General features: G+C 44.8%; 2 protein-coding genes across 2 annotated transcripts; one reads left to right on the forward strand and one right to left on the reverse strand.

Annotated features, from left to right (window-relative positions):
* Positions 1 to 6,471: 6,471 nt before the first annotated feature.
* Positions 6,472 to 8,080, reverse strand: LOC120048626 (apolipoprotein A-IV-like). The gene is made up of 4 exons (XM_038994727.1): positions 7,995 to 8,080; positions 7,835 to 7,890; positions 7,458 to 7,608; positions 6,472 to 7,340 (listed from the first exon to the last, which is right to left on the reverse strand). Exons 2-4 carry the CDS (start codon positions 7,872 to 7,874, stop codon positions 6,764 to 6,766), a joined length of 768 nt encoding a protein of 255 aa, XP_038850655.1. The 5' UTR covers positions 7,875 to 7,890; positions 7,995 to 8,080; the 3' UTR covers positions 6,472 to 6,763.
* Positions 8,081 to 10,739: 2,659 nt separating this feature from the next.
* LOC120048627 (apolipoprotein A-IV-like) lies at positions 10,740 to 12,316 on the forward strand. The gene is made up of 4 exons (XM_038994728.1): positions 10,740 to 10,809; positions 10,919 to 10,972; positions 11,167 to 11,317; positions 11,465 to 12,316. Exons 2-4 carry the CDS (start codon positions 10,933 to 10,935, stop codon positions 12,039 to 12,041), a joined length of 768 nt encoding a protein of 255 aa, XP_038850656.1. The 5' UTR covers positions 10,740 to 10,809; positions 10,919 to 10,932; the 3' UTR covers positions 12,042 to 12,316.
* Positions 12,317 to 17,359: the final 5,043 nt, after the last annotated feature.

The following is a 17,359-nucleotide window of genomic DNA, read 5'->3' on the forward strand; positions in this document are numbered from 1 at the left end:
CTCAATCAGGGACAACGATTGACAGCTGCCTCTGATTGAGAATCATACCCGGCCGAACACAAACATCCCAACATAGAAAATCACACATAGACAAACCCACCCAACTCACGCCCTGACCAACTAAATAAATACAAGACAAAAGAAAACAGGTCAGGAACGTGACAAAACTAGACACTCTAATGTGCTTGTCCTCTTGCTCAGTTGTGCACCGGGGCCTCCCACTCCTCTTTCTATTCTGGTTAGAGTCAGTTTGCGCTGTTCTGTGAAGGGAGTAGTCCACAGCGTAGTACGAGATCTTCAGTTTCTTGGCAATTTCTCGCATGGAATAGCCTTCATTTCTCAGAACAAGAATAGACTGATGAGTTTCAGAAGAAAGTTATTTGAACCCACAAATGCTGATGCTCCAGACACTCAACTAGTCTAAAGAAGGCCAGTTGTATTGCTTCTTTAATCAGAACAACAGTTTTCAGCTGTGCTAACATAATTGCAAAAGGGTTTTCTAATGATCAATTAGCCTTTTAAATGATAAACTTGGATTAGCTAACACAACGTGCCATTGGAACACAGGAGTGATGGTTGCTGATAATGGGCCTCTGTAGGCCTATGTAGATATTCCATAAAAAATCTGCCGTTTCAAGCTACAATAGTCATTTGGAACATTAACAATGTCTACACTGTATTTCTGATCAATTTGATGTTATTTTAATGGACTTTTTTTTCTATCAAAAACATGGACATTTCTAAGTGACCCCAAACTTTTGAACGGTAGTGTATATATCTAGCCAGCTAGCATATCTTGAGATGTACAGCTACTGCAGTGCATGTGCTCTCTTCTGACTACAAGCAATTTGAGGACACATTTAAAAAAACATTTTTACCATCTTAGTTTACACATTACTTCACTGAATAAAAAATATGTGACATAAAATCAAATGACCCATCAGGTGTTTACAATGTCTCTTAGTTTGATGCATAGAACTCCACATGCTTCCTCTACTCTATGTCACAGTATGGGTGTGTCACATGGGAAAAGTGGGCATTCAGCAGCATGACAAGTCCAGTCCTGTTCAGCACACAGTCAGAGGATTACTGAAGTAATTGAATCCAAACAACCTCACAATCTGTTGTCACACAATCCTTTTGTGATATCTGACCGGCCTCTGTTATTAGTTATTTTTCTCCCACATTTAATGTGGGAACAGCATTGAATTGGGGTTTTATAGTTGTTCCTACAGGTTCCTAAGGTTGTTGGATTACAAAGGAAAACCCAGCCACGAGCTGCTCAGTGACTCGAGCTTACCAGACCAGCTAAATTCCTTCTACGCCTGCTTTGAGGCAAGCAACGCTGAACCATGCATGAGAGCACCAGCTGTTCCGGACGACTGTGTGATCTCGCTCTCGTAGCCAATGTGAGTAAGACCTTTTTAACAGGTTAACATTTATGAGGGTCAGACGAATTACCAGGACATGTACTCAGAGTATGCACTGAACAGCTGGCAAGTATCTTCACTGACATTTTTAACCTCTCTCTGACCCATTATCTAATACCTACATGTTTCAAGCAGACCACCATAGTCCCTGTGCCCAAGAATGCCAAGGTAACCTGTCTAACTGTCTATTGCCCAGTAGCACTCACTTCTGTAAGCCATGAAATGCTTTGAAAGGCTGGTCATGGCTCACATCAACACCGTAATCCCAGACACCCTGGACCCACTCCAATTCTCATACCGCCCTAACAGATCCACAGATGACACAATCTCTATTGTAACTTGATCTGGATCCTGGACTTCCTGATGGGCCGCCGCCAGGTGGTGAGTGTAGGCAACATCACATCTGCCATGCTGACCCTCAACATGGGGACCCCTCAGGGGTACGGGCTTAGTCCCCTCCTGTTCTCCCTGTTCACCCATGACTGCATTGCCACGCACGACTCCAACACCATCATTAAGTTTGCTGACGACACAACAGTGGTTGGCCTGATCACCGACGACGACAATAAGACAGCCTGTAGGGAGGAGGTCAGTGGCAGTGTGGTGCCAGGACAACAACCTCTTCCTCAATGTCTGAAAGACAAAGTAGCTGAGCGTGGGCTACAGGAAATGGAGGGCCGAGCACGCCCCCATCCACATCGACGGAGCCGTTTTGGAGCGGGTCGAGAGCTTCTAGTTCCTCGGTGTCCACATCACTAAGGAATTATCATGGTCCACACACACCAACACAGTTGTAAAGAAAGCCTTTCCCCCCTCACGAGGCTGAAAAGATTTGGCATGGGCCCTCAGATCCTCAAAAAGTTCTACAGCTGCACCATTGAGAGCATCTTGACTGGCTGCATCACCGCTTGATATGGCAACTGCTTGGCATCTGACCCCAAGGCGATACAGAGGGTAGTGCGGACGCCCCAATATCATTGGGGCCGATCTCCCTGCCATCCAGGACCTCAATACCAGGCGGTGTCAGAGGAAGGCCCTAGAAATTGTCAAAGACTCCAGCTACCCAAGTCATAGACTGTTCTCTCTGCTAAATAGTTAAATAGTTAACCAAATAGCTACCCAGACTATCTGCATTGAACTCTTTTGACTCATCACATACGCTGCTGCTACTGTTTATTATCTGTCCTGTTGACTAACTTTATCCCTACCTATATGTACATATCTACCTTAATTACCTGCTACCCTTGCACATTGTTACTCATTGTGTATTTATTCCTTGTGTTGTTATTTTTCTATAATGTTTTCTATTTTTTTTTCTCTCTGCATTGTTGGGAAAGGCCCATACGCATTTCACTGTTAGACTACACCTGTTGTTTATGAAGCATGTGACAAATACAATTTGATTTGATTGTAATTTGGTTCACTCTTTTTATTTGAACGCTTCAGCCTGAGCTGAACTCAATACCCTACCCACTGCTGCTCTCCCTGCTGGGACAGACAGACATGTCCTACTAAAGCTGGGACCACGAGGGACAGGGATTGCAGCACAGCTGTTATGAACAGTAGTGCAGTAGAGCTTTTGTAATGGCTTTCAAGGCATGAACATTGGGGTCATAGAAACAGTGAGAGAGAACGAGAGGGAAGTGAGAGAGAGAGAGAATAAGAAGAATGATGATACGGTATAACTAGCTGTAGACAGACAGACCGACAGACTTCTACAGAGTTCTGTAACAGAAGACACTTCCTCTTGTCCTAAAAATATATACTTCTTTGTTCCCTCTCATTGTAAGGATGGGTGATGTGGTAATATGCGTCTACCAGGGCAGTGTGTGAGAAGTTGTCGGTTAGCAGTGAACTCTCATAATCCCAGCCAGCTCATCTTGGAGTCAGGAGTGGTGTGACGGGAGCTGGAGGACTGTGGTCTGTGGTTAGTTGGTCACCTCTGGTCAGAGTGAGACCTCTCACCTCTAACTTCACATGAGTCTGTGATGTCACCACAACTGGCTGTGCCTGGGCCAAAGGGCGCTCAGCTGGGCCCAGTTTTAAAACTAGGTTTGATTCTATTCTCCGTGTGTGTGTGGTCAGTCATCTGCTTCTGACTCACTGATTTTGCTTACGTAGCTGACTGGTGGCAACTTGCACCGAACAATAGGTTGACCTCACCTCCAATGCCCTTTTTACATAGAAATACAGTGTCTGTTCACTAGCAAACAACAAGGACCATAAATCAAACACAGTTCACTATGTAAAAATGCTGCTCCAAGGAACATAAGGAACACTGTAAGGACCATTTCCGTACTTGTCTCTTGTTCTTATCTATTGACCTTTTGCCAGTTCATTATAGGCTTAGATGTGGGTCCTTTATTTAGTCTATCATTACAGAACCCCTGTGGCATAAGGCAGATCTCAGATATTTGTTTTACAGTCTTACTACCAGGCAAAGATATAAATCAATATCCACTTTTGGTTTATGTTGAGTTGTCCTGTTCCCTGTTCTCACAGAGTTGTTTTATGGACATACGTTCTGCTACCCAATACAGGTAACAGTAAACAAATAGTATGCTTGTCTAACAGTGTTTGGAGGGTTAACAGTATGGCCAGTAGAACGTGTTTGACAGGTCATTTATATTAGGTTGATAATGTAATGATGTTGAACAAAGGAAGTACATGGCTAACCCAGCAGGGTTAACGGTTACTGGTGCCAGTGGCAGTTTGGGGCAGATCCAAGGAATTTTGTTTACCTCTGGGTGAGGCAGCATGGGAGAGCCCTGGTAGAGCCGGAGGGGGAGAGGGGGAGGATACAGGTACATCATCAGACATGCAGAGACAGCTCTGAACATGCTCCATACCTACCTCTGGAGGGGGTTTGGGATTGTGGGGTGTGATAGGATTTCAGATAGTGTTACAGGACTGTATTGTTCTTACAAGTAATTCAGAGAGAGAGGGAGAGAGAGGGTGGGGTGGGGGGGGGGGGGGGGTAGAGAGAGCTGTACATGACTGTTTGTCAGGTCATTGTATATATGGTTATTTTCTGATTTCTGTGAAGAGGTCAGTAAATCACCATCATTGCACAGGGCTTTATAATTCCCTGAATTGACAATGAACTGCCACTAGATGGCATTCATTCTAAAACTATGTTGAAGGAGAAAGCAAGCTATTGCCAGTGGTGTGTATTCATGGATGCCAAGGGAAGCCAGGCTTCCCCCCCAAAATGTACCAATAAAAAAGAATAAAACATATACAATAATTTATATATTTTGAGCTAAACTGAGTGAACTCAACTGTCAATGGTCCTGGTGCACCAAAAAAAAGTGTTTATTGAAGCCAGTTTTGATTTTTGGATTCACACCAACCACATCACATCAAAATAAACAAAAAACTTGAATTGTTGCATCTCGTTGTGTTGTTGTCCTCCGGTGGCCTTATCCAAAATTAGCCATGGATGGAGATAGGGATTTGGATCCAAACGTTAATTCATACATTGTGCCCCTGGCCTCAGAGGATGGAAGTTCAATATGTAGCTACAGTAGATGTTTTTGTTTTTTGACATTTTTTTTTACCTTCATTTAACTAGTCAAGTCAGTTAATAAGAACAAATTGTTATTTACAATGACGGCCTACCCCGGCCAAACCCGGTGACACTGGGCCAATTGTGCACCGCCCTATGGGACTCCCAATCACGGCCGGATGTGATACAGCCTGGAATCGAACCAGGGACTGTAGTGACGCCTCTTACACTGAGATGCAGTGCCTTAGAACACTACGCCATTCAGGAGATGACAGCTGCACCACTCAGGAGATGTAGTAGGCTAATGTTAACTAACTGGCTAATCGTTGCCCATGAAAGGAAGTTAGGCTAGCGAGCAAGCATTTTAGCCCAGTAGCCTAGGACAACAAAAACTAAAAGCGTGTACTGTATGACAGTCATAGACCGTTTCGTCAACATGAGAGGAGGATGACATTGGCGTTTCTCTTCAAGTAGGGTGAGTCAACATGTTTTTTTCTACTTTTTCTACACACACACCGACACACACACACACACACAGAAATCAGTACCATGGACAGCCACATGATATTTAGCTTACGTTGATTGGACTAAATTGTTCAGAGGATCTTTTAGTTGTAACTGTATTAGATTAAGCAGAGGTGATTTGATGATGTTGAAATGTCTAAGTTGAAATGGTGCTGGAATAGTGGAGGCAGCTCCTGTTTTCTTTGGGACCTGCAGTAAGTCTCCGGTGTTCTAAATCCATAGTTGTTCAGTAGTTCGAAAATGTTCGAAATATTAACTTGATTGACCATGCTGTAGGTCATGCAACTGTTTGTTTAAGGTAATATGCTTTGTGGACTACACCGGACATATGTGGCGCTCCGGTTTTGTGATGAAACAAAGGTGTGGTTGAATTTATTCTGCCATTGTGTGTTCTATTGTCTCGGACTTAGGCCTATATTGTATATCACGGTGTCAAGGCATATGAACTAACAGGTTATAGAGCAAACAACACAATTTTCACAACACAGATATTGTAATTATGGCTCCCACTTTGAAGACAAACAATGCAGGCTATAATCCTAATAGCTTTTACTCTCCCTTTGAGTAAGATATTTAGCTACTTTAATGAGAAGAAATGTACTTACTATGACTGAGATACGTGGTTGTCCCACCTAGCTATCTTAAGATGAATGCACTAATTGTAAATCGCTCTGGATAAGATCGTCTGCTAAATGACTAAAAGGTGAATGTAATATTTAAACATCTTCAAGATTTGTTTATGCTGTGATACACACTTATTTCTGATGGTATATAAGGCTATACTTGTACCTCTTTTTAACCAGCAGGGGCATATGCATATTTTGAGGAGAGATGACTGGATCAGCGGCATACAGTAGTCCTACATGCAACCAGTCTTATTGGACAATGTTTATGTACTAATATGACTTTCCACCTCATACTCTTGTCACCACATTATAATTTGTGGAAGCAGCTTAAATTATTTAAATTAGCATCATAGACACGATACATCAGACACAATACATTTAAGTTATGTTTAGTTTTGCTTTTTATTTCTATAAATTAAGAATACAACACCAATATGGCACAGTCACTGACCAACCTTCAGATAACAAACAAACAAAATACAAAGATGTCATTGACTCATCAGAGCCAATTCAGTTCATACAAAATTTAGAATGGACCTCATCTGCATTACCAAGTTCATCTTTGTAAACTCTCCCTCATTCTATTGACCATGGTGGCATGTTCTAAGGCTTTGAAGGGAGAATACAGTCGTCAAAAGGGAAAGAGTAGTCAGTTGGAGGAAAGTGTTTGTGATTTAGTTGGTGTTGGTGAAGGCCTGGTAGAGGGCGGTGAGCTGGGCCTTCAGGTCCTGGGCGTAGGGGTCCAGCTTGTCCTTCAGGTCCTCAGCATAGGGGGCTAGGCTCTGCTGCACCATCTGAGCTCTGGTGGTCAGCTGGCTCTGGAGGTTCTCGGCCAGGGGGGCCACACTCTTCTGGAAGTCCTGAAGGCGCAGGTCCACTTTCTGCTTCAGCTCATCTGTGTAGGGACCCAGCTGGGACTGCATCTCCTTCACACTCTGCTCCAGACTCCCCTTCAGCTCCTCACTCTTCTGGAGCAGGGTGGCCCTCAGGGCCTCGGAGTCCAGGGACTCTGCATAGGGGGCCAGATCCTGTTTCAGCTGCTCCACTCTCTGCTGGACTTGTGTCTTGATCTCCTCAGCGTAGGGCTCCAGTTTCCCCTTGACGCTGCCCAGGTCCTGCTCCAGACGCTCTCTCAGCACCTCAGCCTCCTGGGTAATCTTGGTCATCAGGTCCTTGGCTGCAGGAGGAAGCTGCTCCTGAAGGGAGACTGCATATTGGCTGGCCACATCAGCACTCTCTGTGATGCGGTCACTGCAGGAGAGGAGAGGAGAGGGGGTCATGTTCAGGTCCCCATCCAAGTAATCTGAGCGATTCGACTATAGACATACCACACGTTATAACAACTACATCACAGATCACATAACTTACTTGACATCCTGTCCCAGTTGAGACTTCCTGATCATCTGGACGGTGTCGTCGGCCGTTTGCGTTGCCTTGGCGACATAGTCCCAGAAGGCATCTGTCAGCTGCTCCAGCTGTGGCTTAGGCTCATCAGCGTAGAACAGGTTAGCGTGGCAGCCTGTTGGGGCGTAGCTGAAGAGTTAGTTGTTGTGAAACAACTGGTTAGGCATGGCAGCCTGTTGGTGGCATTAAGGTAACTACAAAATTATACTCCCTCTGCTATGGTTGTTATTATTGACTATTGACTTAAAATTAATTTGGTAGATTGATGGAATGTATTATGTTGCTGTACTTCAGCTCTATAAATTTCACTTATAATCTGAATATTCTTGTATCCCACTCACCAGTGAATACAGCCAGAGCGAGCACCGCAAGGACCTTCATGATTCTCAATCAGATTCTGTGAAATAAAGCAACAATCACTTAAAACATTGTAATCCACCAGAAAAAAAACATAATGGAATGCTATCAAATAATACCATGGACTTGTAGAATCCAGCTTACCGTCTTTGTGTATGAGTGTGTTGGTGTATCTCTGAGTCCAGTCTGCAGTGACTAGTTTCAGCTGTGTCCTGACCTGTATATATAGTGAGCAGGGCAGTAAGGAACACAAAGTCCAGGAGCCAGTGCCTCGCTGTCAGCAGTGCTCCAAATCATAAACCCTCAGACCGCAGTGCACCACTCAGCACCTGTCTACCTGACCCAGCCCAGTTCTGTTCTGACAACTCACCCTGGACCTGTCCCAATGAACCCCTGGACCCAGAATGCACAGGAGAGCACTGCGTTATCATCACCTCTGGGTAAAGTGTCACAAACAGAATTTGGGACACAAAATAGTGGTCAGAGATACTCAGTGAAGACCAATCTCCTGGGACTGCATGCTGATAAACACATCTCCATTCAATCCCATTGTCTATAGTTTTTCAATGATATGCAGTAGTGATACATGTGCAGCAGGACACTGTTGGCCTTGCAGTTATACAGGTCTGTTACTGTTAATATCATCTGAGGGTAGATGTATTGTGTTGTATTGAGGCTTATGCACTTTTACATACACTAGCATGTTCCTTTCTCTCAACCATAATGTATATTTGTCTTTATATATGATGCTACAACTCTACAATGCTGATAGTGAGTATCTGGTTCACACCAGGTCAGTTTCATGGATTTTTCCTTGATGGCACAGAAAGTCTCAGATCGAATCAGCCATTCTCTGAGCCAATCACAGCCATTTCTCAGACATAAATAGCACTTTGTCCAGACAACACCTTCCTTCCAAACTTCATGAGATATCACAGTGATCAGATATGGTATTGATTTATAGTCAGTTTAAGTTTGATGTCCAGCCAGCTGGCATTGACTCCCAGAATATATTCTATGATATGGTTTTCAGTTTCACTGTGAGGTCATGTGTTCAAGCACTTCCATGTGTCAGTTGTCTGACCAAAGTTCATTTGACCCCGGCCCATGCACACTGTGATAGGGTCTAGGGTTAGGGGTCGCATGGGCCAAGTCCATTCATTAGATGTGATTTCACAATAGTTAGTAGATAACGTATGGTGTCTAGGAATATACTGGTAGTTATACTGGTAGTTGACCTTATCATAACCTCGCCCCCGGGTTATTGTGCAAAGAAGTGTCTGGGAACAACATTACCATGTCAAAAAGGTGGATCAGTCTACCCAGAGAATGGCCAGATTGAGAATCTTCACAGCACTCATTCTACATCACTTGAGTTATTCATGATGTCACATCCTGGTAATCTGGAGCTGTGAAGTCAGGAGTTGAGTTCTAAACCTCATATCTGCCCACTGTGCCTTATTACAAACCATCACAGTGCCACTCTATAGAGAGTAGAATAAGGAGAGGCAGTTGCCTGGAATCTACTATTCCCTATGTAAACGTTCAACACCTCAAATAACCTCTGACCCCAGTGATGACTAAAATGTGTGAAGGTTGACACTGCGCTATAGGTTTGCGTTGGCAGTTGAGGTGACACAACCGTTGGGATGCTACCGTTGATGGCTGAACAAATGCCAGGATATCTATAATTTTTTTTTTTTTTCACCTTTATTTAACCATGTAAACTAGTTGAGAACAAGTTCTCATTTACAACTGCGACCTGGCCAAGATAAAGCAAAGCAGGGCGACACAAACAACAACACAGAGTTACATATGGAATAAACAAGCGTACAGTCAATAACACAATAGAAAAAAATAACGTTTATATACAGTGTGTACAAATGGCGCGATGAGGTAAGGCAATAAATAGGCCATAGTAGCGAAGTAATTACAATTTAGCAGATTAACACTGGAGTGATAATTGAGCAGATGATTATGATATATACAGAGAAAAGAGTCGGCCCGAGAATTGAACCCTGTGGTACACCCATAGAATGAAATCATGTCCTTGTCGAAAAGCACCAAATTGAAAAGTAAAATGTACTAATGCCAGCATCCGTAGAATCTAGTTAGTATTATATGTGGTTGTGGTCTCATTGCCTGACCTGATTACAAAGTGTCTTTGGTGTGGACATGTTTAAGGTTATCTGCCGGCCGTCAGCAGTGAAATACCTTTACCCATTAGTATTACCATAAGCAGGGGCGCATCTTTGGTTTTAGAAGTGGGGGGGCCATATTTTGGAAAATTATTTATATATTTTTTATCCAGTCGGATAAACACTCCAAACAGACTACCCAACCGCTCGGAGACGTCCGCATGGTCCTAAAGCACGCAGTTGCCTCTATTGTATCACATTCCAATGATAAAACTGTGGGCGACAAAAATGCAATTTCAGAATGTGGGGGGGACATGTTCCCAGTGAAAGTTGCATCCCTGACTGTAAGTCTTCTCTAGAATGAGGCTTTCAGTAGAAGGGTCAAGGTCCATGCACAGTTGTCTAATTAGAATATAACCAATAAAAAGGACCATGGTGGTGGTGGGGGAGATTCCCAAAGGAAACATATTGAAGTTCAATCAAAGCAAGCTTAATCAAGTCTGGTCTGTCTATGTTCAGTCTGTCAGGCTCAGAGAATGAATATGAATATGAACATAACAAAATAATGTATTGTCATTGTGATTTGTGTGTGCGTGTGCATGTGTGTGTGTATGTGCATGTCGATATAGTAAGCGAACAGTCATGTGGTGACAGCCAGCAAGGAGTTGTAGTAGAAGCAGGAAGAGAGGTGACATGGCAGTGACTCCTGGACTTTGGGCTTTCAGCTACAGCTCTGGTTTCGACTATATATACAGCATAGCACTGGCCTGATAGACACACAGACAGACTGAATACACAGAGATACACCAAGAAAAAAACAGGTGAGGCCAATGCTGAGATTCAAAACAAGGTGTTGAGAAACTGTGATTTTAGGGTTCTAAGATTCAAATGTAATTGAAGTGTAATTGATTAATGATGTTTCTGTTTCAGTGAGAAACGCAAATATGAAGGTGTTGGTGGTGCTTGCAATTGCTATACTCTCTGGTAAGTAACATCTAATGTTACCACAACCATAACTACTCTGTAAAAAAAAACATTTGAATGCAACAAGATTATTAGAATGATTATTATTTTAAACTTAGTCTAATTCAAGCTCCTTGAACAGTGTAAGGTCATAAAGCAGGTCAGGTTAAACGAGCAGTTTCACAGGAACTAACTCTCCTTCCATGCCCCAACAGGTTGCCATGCTAACTTATTCTATGCTGATGAGCCCAAGCCACAGTTGGAGCAGCTGACAGATGCCTTCTGGGACTATGTTGCCAAGGCAACAAAAACTGCCGACGACACCGTCCAGATGATCAGGAAGTCTCAGCTGGGACAGGATGTCAAGTAAGTCATTTGGCCTGTGATCTAGTTGTCATAACATGTTTGTAATGTCTGTAGTGGAAGCCCTCAGAGTACTAGTCACCCGAGTGGTGCAGCGGTCTAAGGCACTGCATTGCAGAATCCTGACCTGACCCCTCTCCTCTCCTGCAGTGACCGTATCACAGAGAGTGCTGATGTGGCCAGCCAATACGCAGTCTCCCTTCAGGAGCAGCTTCCTCCTGCAGCCAAGGACCTGATGGCCAAGATTACCCAGGAAGCTGAAGTGCTGAGAGAGCGTCTGGAGCAGGACCTGGGCAGCGTCAAGGGGAAACTGGAGCCCTACGCAGAGGAGATCAAGACACAAGTCCAGCAGAGAGTGGAGCAGCTGAAACAGGATCTGGCCCCCTATGCAGAGTCCCTGGACTCTGAGGCCCTGAGGGCCACCCTGCTCCAGAAGAGTGAGGAGCTGAAGGGGAGTCTGGAAAAGAGTGTGAAGGAGATGCAGTCCCAGCTGGGTCCCTACACAGATGAGCTGAAGCAGAAAGTGGACCTGCGCCTGCAGGACTTCCAGAAGAGTGTGGCCCCCCTGGCCGAGAACCTCCAGAGCCAGCTGACCACCAGAGCTCAGATGGTGCAGAAGAGCCTGGCCCCTTATGCTGAGGACTTGAAGGACAAGCTGGACCCCTACGCCCAGGACCTGAAGGCCCAGCTCACCGCCCTCTACCAGGCCTTCACCAACACCAACTAAATGGCCCAAACCAACACCACTCCTTGATCCTCTGAAACGTTTTGAGTGATTCTGTCATACCCCGAACTGCACTGTAAAACATGGAAACTAAACTGGGCATATGCCCAGAGCATCATATTTATTATTATTTAGTGCAGGGTGAGAAATATAAACCAAACATTCACACTCAAATATTTATGTGTTTGTTTTAACCTTGTTAAATGTTGAATAATGTCAACTTTTTATAATTTCATTAATTTTGAAAGAAAAATAAAGCTATTGCAGTTATGAACATATGCAAGATTGTTCCCTCATTCATTCAAATGCTAATAGTCAATTATATTATATTCCCTTTAAGTTCATTACACTCCAATTACACATGCAATATGTCACTCAAGGACACAGGAAAAGTCACAACTATGGCTATCCCTGTCTCTGTGTGTCTCTGAGTGTCTCTCTCTGTGTGTATCTCTGTATCTCTCTCTCTCTCTATGTCTCTGTGTCTGTCTCTCGACTCTCTCTCTGTGTCTCTCTCGCTCTATGTCTCTGTGTGTGTGTGTGTGTGTGTGTGTGTCTCTCTCTTTCTCTGTGTGTCTCTCTGTGTGTCACTCTCTGTGTGTGTGTCTCTCTCTCTGTGTCTCACTGTGTGTGTCTCACTGGGTGTGTCTCTCTCTCTGTGTCGCTCTCTCTCTCTCTTGTAGCAACACAAATACTTGTGTTGAGTGTGTGAAATCAAATCAAAGTTTATTTGTCATGTGCGCCGAATACAACAGGTGTAGACCTTACAGTGAAATGCTTACTTACAGGCTCTAACCAATAGTGCAAAAAAAGGTATTAGGTGAACAATAGTAGGTAAAGAACAGTAGGTAAAGAAATAAAACAACAGTAAAAAGACAGGCTATATACAGTAGCGAGGCTATAAAAGTAGCGAGTCCGGGTAGCTATTTGATTACCTGTTCAGGATTCTTATGGCTTGGGGGTAAAAACTTTTGAGAAGCCTTTTGTCCTAGACTTGGCACTCCGATACTGCTTGCCATGCGGTAGTATAGAGAACAGTCTATGACTGGGGTGGCTGGGGTTTTTGACAATTTTTAGGGCCTTCCTCTGACATTGCCTGGTGTAGAGGTCCTGGATGGCAGGCAGCTTAACCCCAGTGATGTACTGGGCCGTACGCACTACCACATGTAGTGCCTTGCGGTCAGAGGCCGAGCAATTGCCGTACCAGGCTGTGATGCAACCAGTCAGGATGCTCTCGGTGTTGCAGCTGTAAAACCTTTTGAGGATCCCAGGACCCATGTCAAATCTTTTTAGTTTCCTGAGGGGGGAATAGGCTTTATCGTGCCCTCTTCACGACTGTCTTGGTGTGTTTGGACCATTCTAGTTTGTTGTTGATGAGGACACCAAGGAACTTGAAGCTCTCAACATGCTCCACTACAGCCCTGTCGATGAGAATGGGGGCGTGCTCGGTCCTCCTTTTCCTGTAGTCCGCAATCATCTCCTTAGTCTTGGTTACGTTGAGGGATAGGTTGTTATTCTGGCACCACCCGGCCAGGTCTCTGACCTCCTCCCTATAGGCTGTCTCGTCGTTGTCGGTGATCAGGCCTACCACTGTCGTGTCGTCTGCAAACTTAATGATGGTGTTGGAGTCGTGCCTGCCCATGCAGTCGTGCGTGAACAGGGAGTACAGGAGGGGACTGAGCACGCACCCCTGGGGAGATCCAGTGTTGAGGATCAGCGTGGCAGATGTGTTGCTACCTACCCTCACCACCTGGGGACGGCCCGTCAGGAAGTCCAGGATCCAGCTGCAAAGGGAGGTGTTTAGTCCCAGGATCCTTAGCTTAGTGATGAGCTTTGAGTGTACTATGGTGTTGAACGCTGAGCTGTAGTCAATGAATAGCATTCTCACATAAGTGTTCCCTTTGTCCAGGTGGGAAAGGGCAGTGTGGAGTGCAATAGAGATTGCATCATCTGTGGATCTGTTTGGGCGGTATGCGAATTGGAGTGGGTTTAGGGTTTCTGGGATAATGGTGTTGATGTGAGCCATGACCAACCTTTCAAAGCACTTCATGGCTACGGACGTGAGTGCTACGGGTGTGTAGTCATTTAGGCAGGTTGCCTTTGTGTTCTCGGGCACAGGGACTATGGTGGTCTGCTTGAAACATGTTGGTGTTACAGACTCAATCAGGGACATGTTGAAAATGTCAGTGAAGACACCTGCCAGTTGGTCAGCACATGCCTGGAGCACACGTACTGGTAATCTGGCTGGCCCCGCAGCCTTGTGTATGTTGACCTGTTTAAAGGTCTTACTCACGTCGGCTACGGAGAGCGTGATCACACAGTCGTCCGGAACAGCTGATGCTCTCATGCATGCCTCAGTGTTGCTTGCCTCAAAGTGAGCATAGAAGTGATTTAGCTCATCTGGTAGGCTTGTGTCACTGGGCAGCTCGCGGCTGTGCTTCCCTTTGTAGTCTGTGATAATTTGCAAGCCCTGCCACATAAGACGAGTGTCGGAGCCGGTGTAGTATGATTCAATCTTAGCCCTGTATTGACGCTTTGCCTGTTTGATGATTCGTCGCACGGCATAGCAGGATTTCTTGTAAGCTTCCGGGTTAGAGTCCCACACCTTGAAAGCGGCAGCTCTACCCTTTAGCTCAGTGAGAATGTTGCCTGTAATCCATGGCTTCTGGTTGGGGTATGTACATACAGTCACTGTTGGGACGTCGTCCTCGATGCACTTATTAATAAAGCCAGTGACTGATGTGGTGTACTCCTCAATGCCATCGGAAGAATCCTGGAACATGTTCCAGTCTGTGATAGCAAAACAGTCCTGTAGTTTAGCATCTCCTTCATCTGACCACTTTTTTATAGACCGAGTCACTGGTGCTTCCTGCTTTCATTTTTGCTTGTAAGCAGGAATCAGGAGGATAGAATTATGGTCAGATTTGCAAAATGAAGGGCGAGGGAGAGCTTTGCATGCGTCTCCGTGTGCGGAGTACAGGTGATCTAAAAAAAAAAATCCCTCTGGTTGCACATTTAACATGTTGATAGAAATTTGGTAGAACTGATTTAAGTTTCCCTGCATTAAAGTCTCGGGTCACTAGGAGCGCCGCTTCTGGGTGAGTGGTTTCCTGTTTGCTTATTTCCTTATACAGCTGACTGAGTGCGGTCTTAGTGCCAGCATCTTTCTGTGGTGGTAAATAAACAGCCACGAAAAGTATAGCTGAAAACTCTCTAGGCAAGTAGTGTGGCCTGCAATTTATCACAATGTACTCTACTTCAGGTTAGCAAAATCTAGAGACTTCCTTAGATTTCGTGCACCAGCTGTTGTTTACAAATATGCACAGACCGCCCCCCTCGTCTACCGGAGTGTGCTGTTCTATCTTGCCGGTGCAGCGCATATCCCGCTAGCTGAATATCCATGTTGTCATTCAGCCACGATTCCGTGAAACATAGGATATTACAGTTCTTGATGTCCCGTTGGTAGGATATTCGTGATCGTACCTCGTCTAGTTTATTGTCCAATGATTTCACGTTGGCGATTTCACCCGCCTTTTCCGGGTCCTGACCAGGCATCCGGCTCTTTGTCCTCTGTACCTGCGTCGCTTCCTCTTGCAAATAACGGGGATGTCGGCCCTGTGGGGTGTTTGGAGAATGTCCTGTGCGTCTTGCTTGTTGAAGAAAAAATATTTGTCTAATCCGAGGTGAGTGATCGCTGTCCTGATATCCAGAAGCTCTTTTTTGCCGTAAGATACGGTGGCAGAAACATTATGTACAAAATAAGTTACAAATAACGCGAAAAAAAACACATAATAGCACAATTAGCGCCCGTAAAACTGCTGCCATTTCTTCCGGCGCCATTTTTGCTTTACTTAATTAGAGACTGTTATTTCCCGGGCCTCCTAAGTCCAGACTGGCCCAGCTGACATTTGTATCTCTAGCTCATGTGTCAGCAACAGGTTTATCCAGTGATAAGTCTCTGTCCTTTTACATGTCAATACTTGTAATGCCAATGTAATGGCATGTGACATTCATACCCAGAAAACATGACTCCCATGTGGGTATATGGTGGGCAAGATGGGCACAGGCTAGCCCACACCAGCCCTAGCCTAGTGTTTAGAGTGTTGGACTAGTAACTGAAAGGTTGCAAGATCGAATCCCTGAGCTGACAAGGTAAAAATCTGTCGTTCTGCCCCTGAACAAGGCAGTTGACCCACTGTTCCTAGGCCGTCATTGAAAAGAAGAATTTGTTCTTAACTGACTTGCCTCGTTAAATATATATATATATATTTTTAAATACATTTGCTGGGTAAAATGGTCAGAGTTCCACTTTGGAATGTGCTACAGACAGGTGTGTATTACTCCTCCCTCTGGCTGGGTCCCCACTGTGTATGAGTGTCTGTCTGAGGGCGCACGCACGCACGCACACACACACACACACACACACGTCACACCTCCATGTTCACGTCCCCTTCTCCATCCAACGTGGAGGGGCAGAGTCCACTGACAACAGGACACGTGGGCTTCACAGTCATTCCCCCGATACTGAGAAACAACTCACTCAAACATCAAGCGGACAGTACACAAACACACTGTGGAGGGACAAACAGACGTGTGAGGGGGACATGTGGAAGAGAAATCACAGCAGTGAAAATTATAATGAGTCATAGCAGGTTCAGACAGTGTACTCTGCTGATATGAAGCCATCTTAGACAAACCTGCTTAGTGCCTGTCTTCATTTTTTTGTAATCTATTTTTTTAAACTACCCAATTTCTTTGCTAAGCATAGAGGCAACCTTTCCTTGAATATATGCCCACATGATCTCTGACAAGTCAAAGCTCCCTGATTCAGGATGAGGGTCCGGCAGGGAAACAAATGCTGATTTCAGATGACACCCTCTCTTGAGCCCATGTGTCTCCTCCATATTGGTGCCAATATGGGCACCGAGGGGGGATCTGTCTGTTCACACACGCCCATCACTTAGGAGGACACACCACCACAGAGCCAAAAGGCATCGTTAAACCCTGATCAAATGGCCTTCCTCATCCCAACAGAAGAGCGTAGTTTAGAGTAATATACAGTATCTCCCTCATCTCATTGACTGTCTATTGAGGAAGACATGACGGCCTATTGAACCATATGATGGGAACTGAGAAGACATTGAGAGGTAGTCAATCAGTGGAAAGACACAGGACGGGAGTCTCTTTGAACAAGCTGCGTCTTGCAGCTTATCTCACTATGGTGGTGATGCACAGAATGAGATTAGACATTGTTTTGATGCAGATAAGAGGTTGTTCCAGACAGAATGGCTGTAGTCAGGGATGGTTTGGTTCTGGCATCA

This window comes from Salvelinus namaycush, chromosome 5 (assembly GCF_016432855.1).
Source record: "Salvelinus namaycush isolate Seneca chromosome 5, SaNama_1.0, whole genome shotgun sequence".
Classification (NCBI taxonomy): Eukaryota; Metazoa; Chordata; class Actinopteri; order Salmoniformes; family Salmonidae; genus Salvelinus; species Salvelinus namaycush.

Bases quoted from the DNA above. Each gene is read 5' to 3' on its own strand.
- LOC120048626 (XM_038994727.1), bottom strand. From the start codon at position 7,874: ATGAAGGTCCTTGCGGTGCTCGCTCTGGCTGTATTCACTG. The intron at 7,609-7,834 runs GTGAGTGGGATA...ACGCCCCAACAG, and splicing joins CGCTCTGGCTGTATTCACTG to GCTGCCACGCTAACCTGTTC. The intron at 7,341-7,457 runs GTAAGTTATGTG...CCTCTCCTGCAG, and splicing joins CAACTGGGACAGGATGTCAA to TGACCGCATCACAGAGAGTG.
- LOC120048627 (XM_038994728.1), top strand. From the start codon at position 10,933: ATGAAGGTGTTGGTGGTGCTTGCAATTGCTATACTCTCTG. The intron at 10,973-11,166 runs GTAAGTAACATC...ATGCCCCAACAG, and splicing joins TGCAATTGCTATACTCTCTG to GTTGCCATGCTAACTTATTC. The intron at 11,318-11,464 runs GTAAGTCATTTG...CCTCTCCTGCAG, and splicing joins CAGCTGGGACAGGATGTCAA to TGACCGTATCACAGAGAGTG.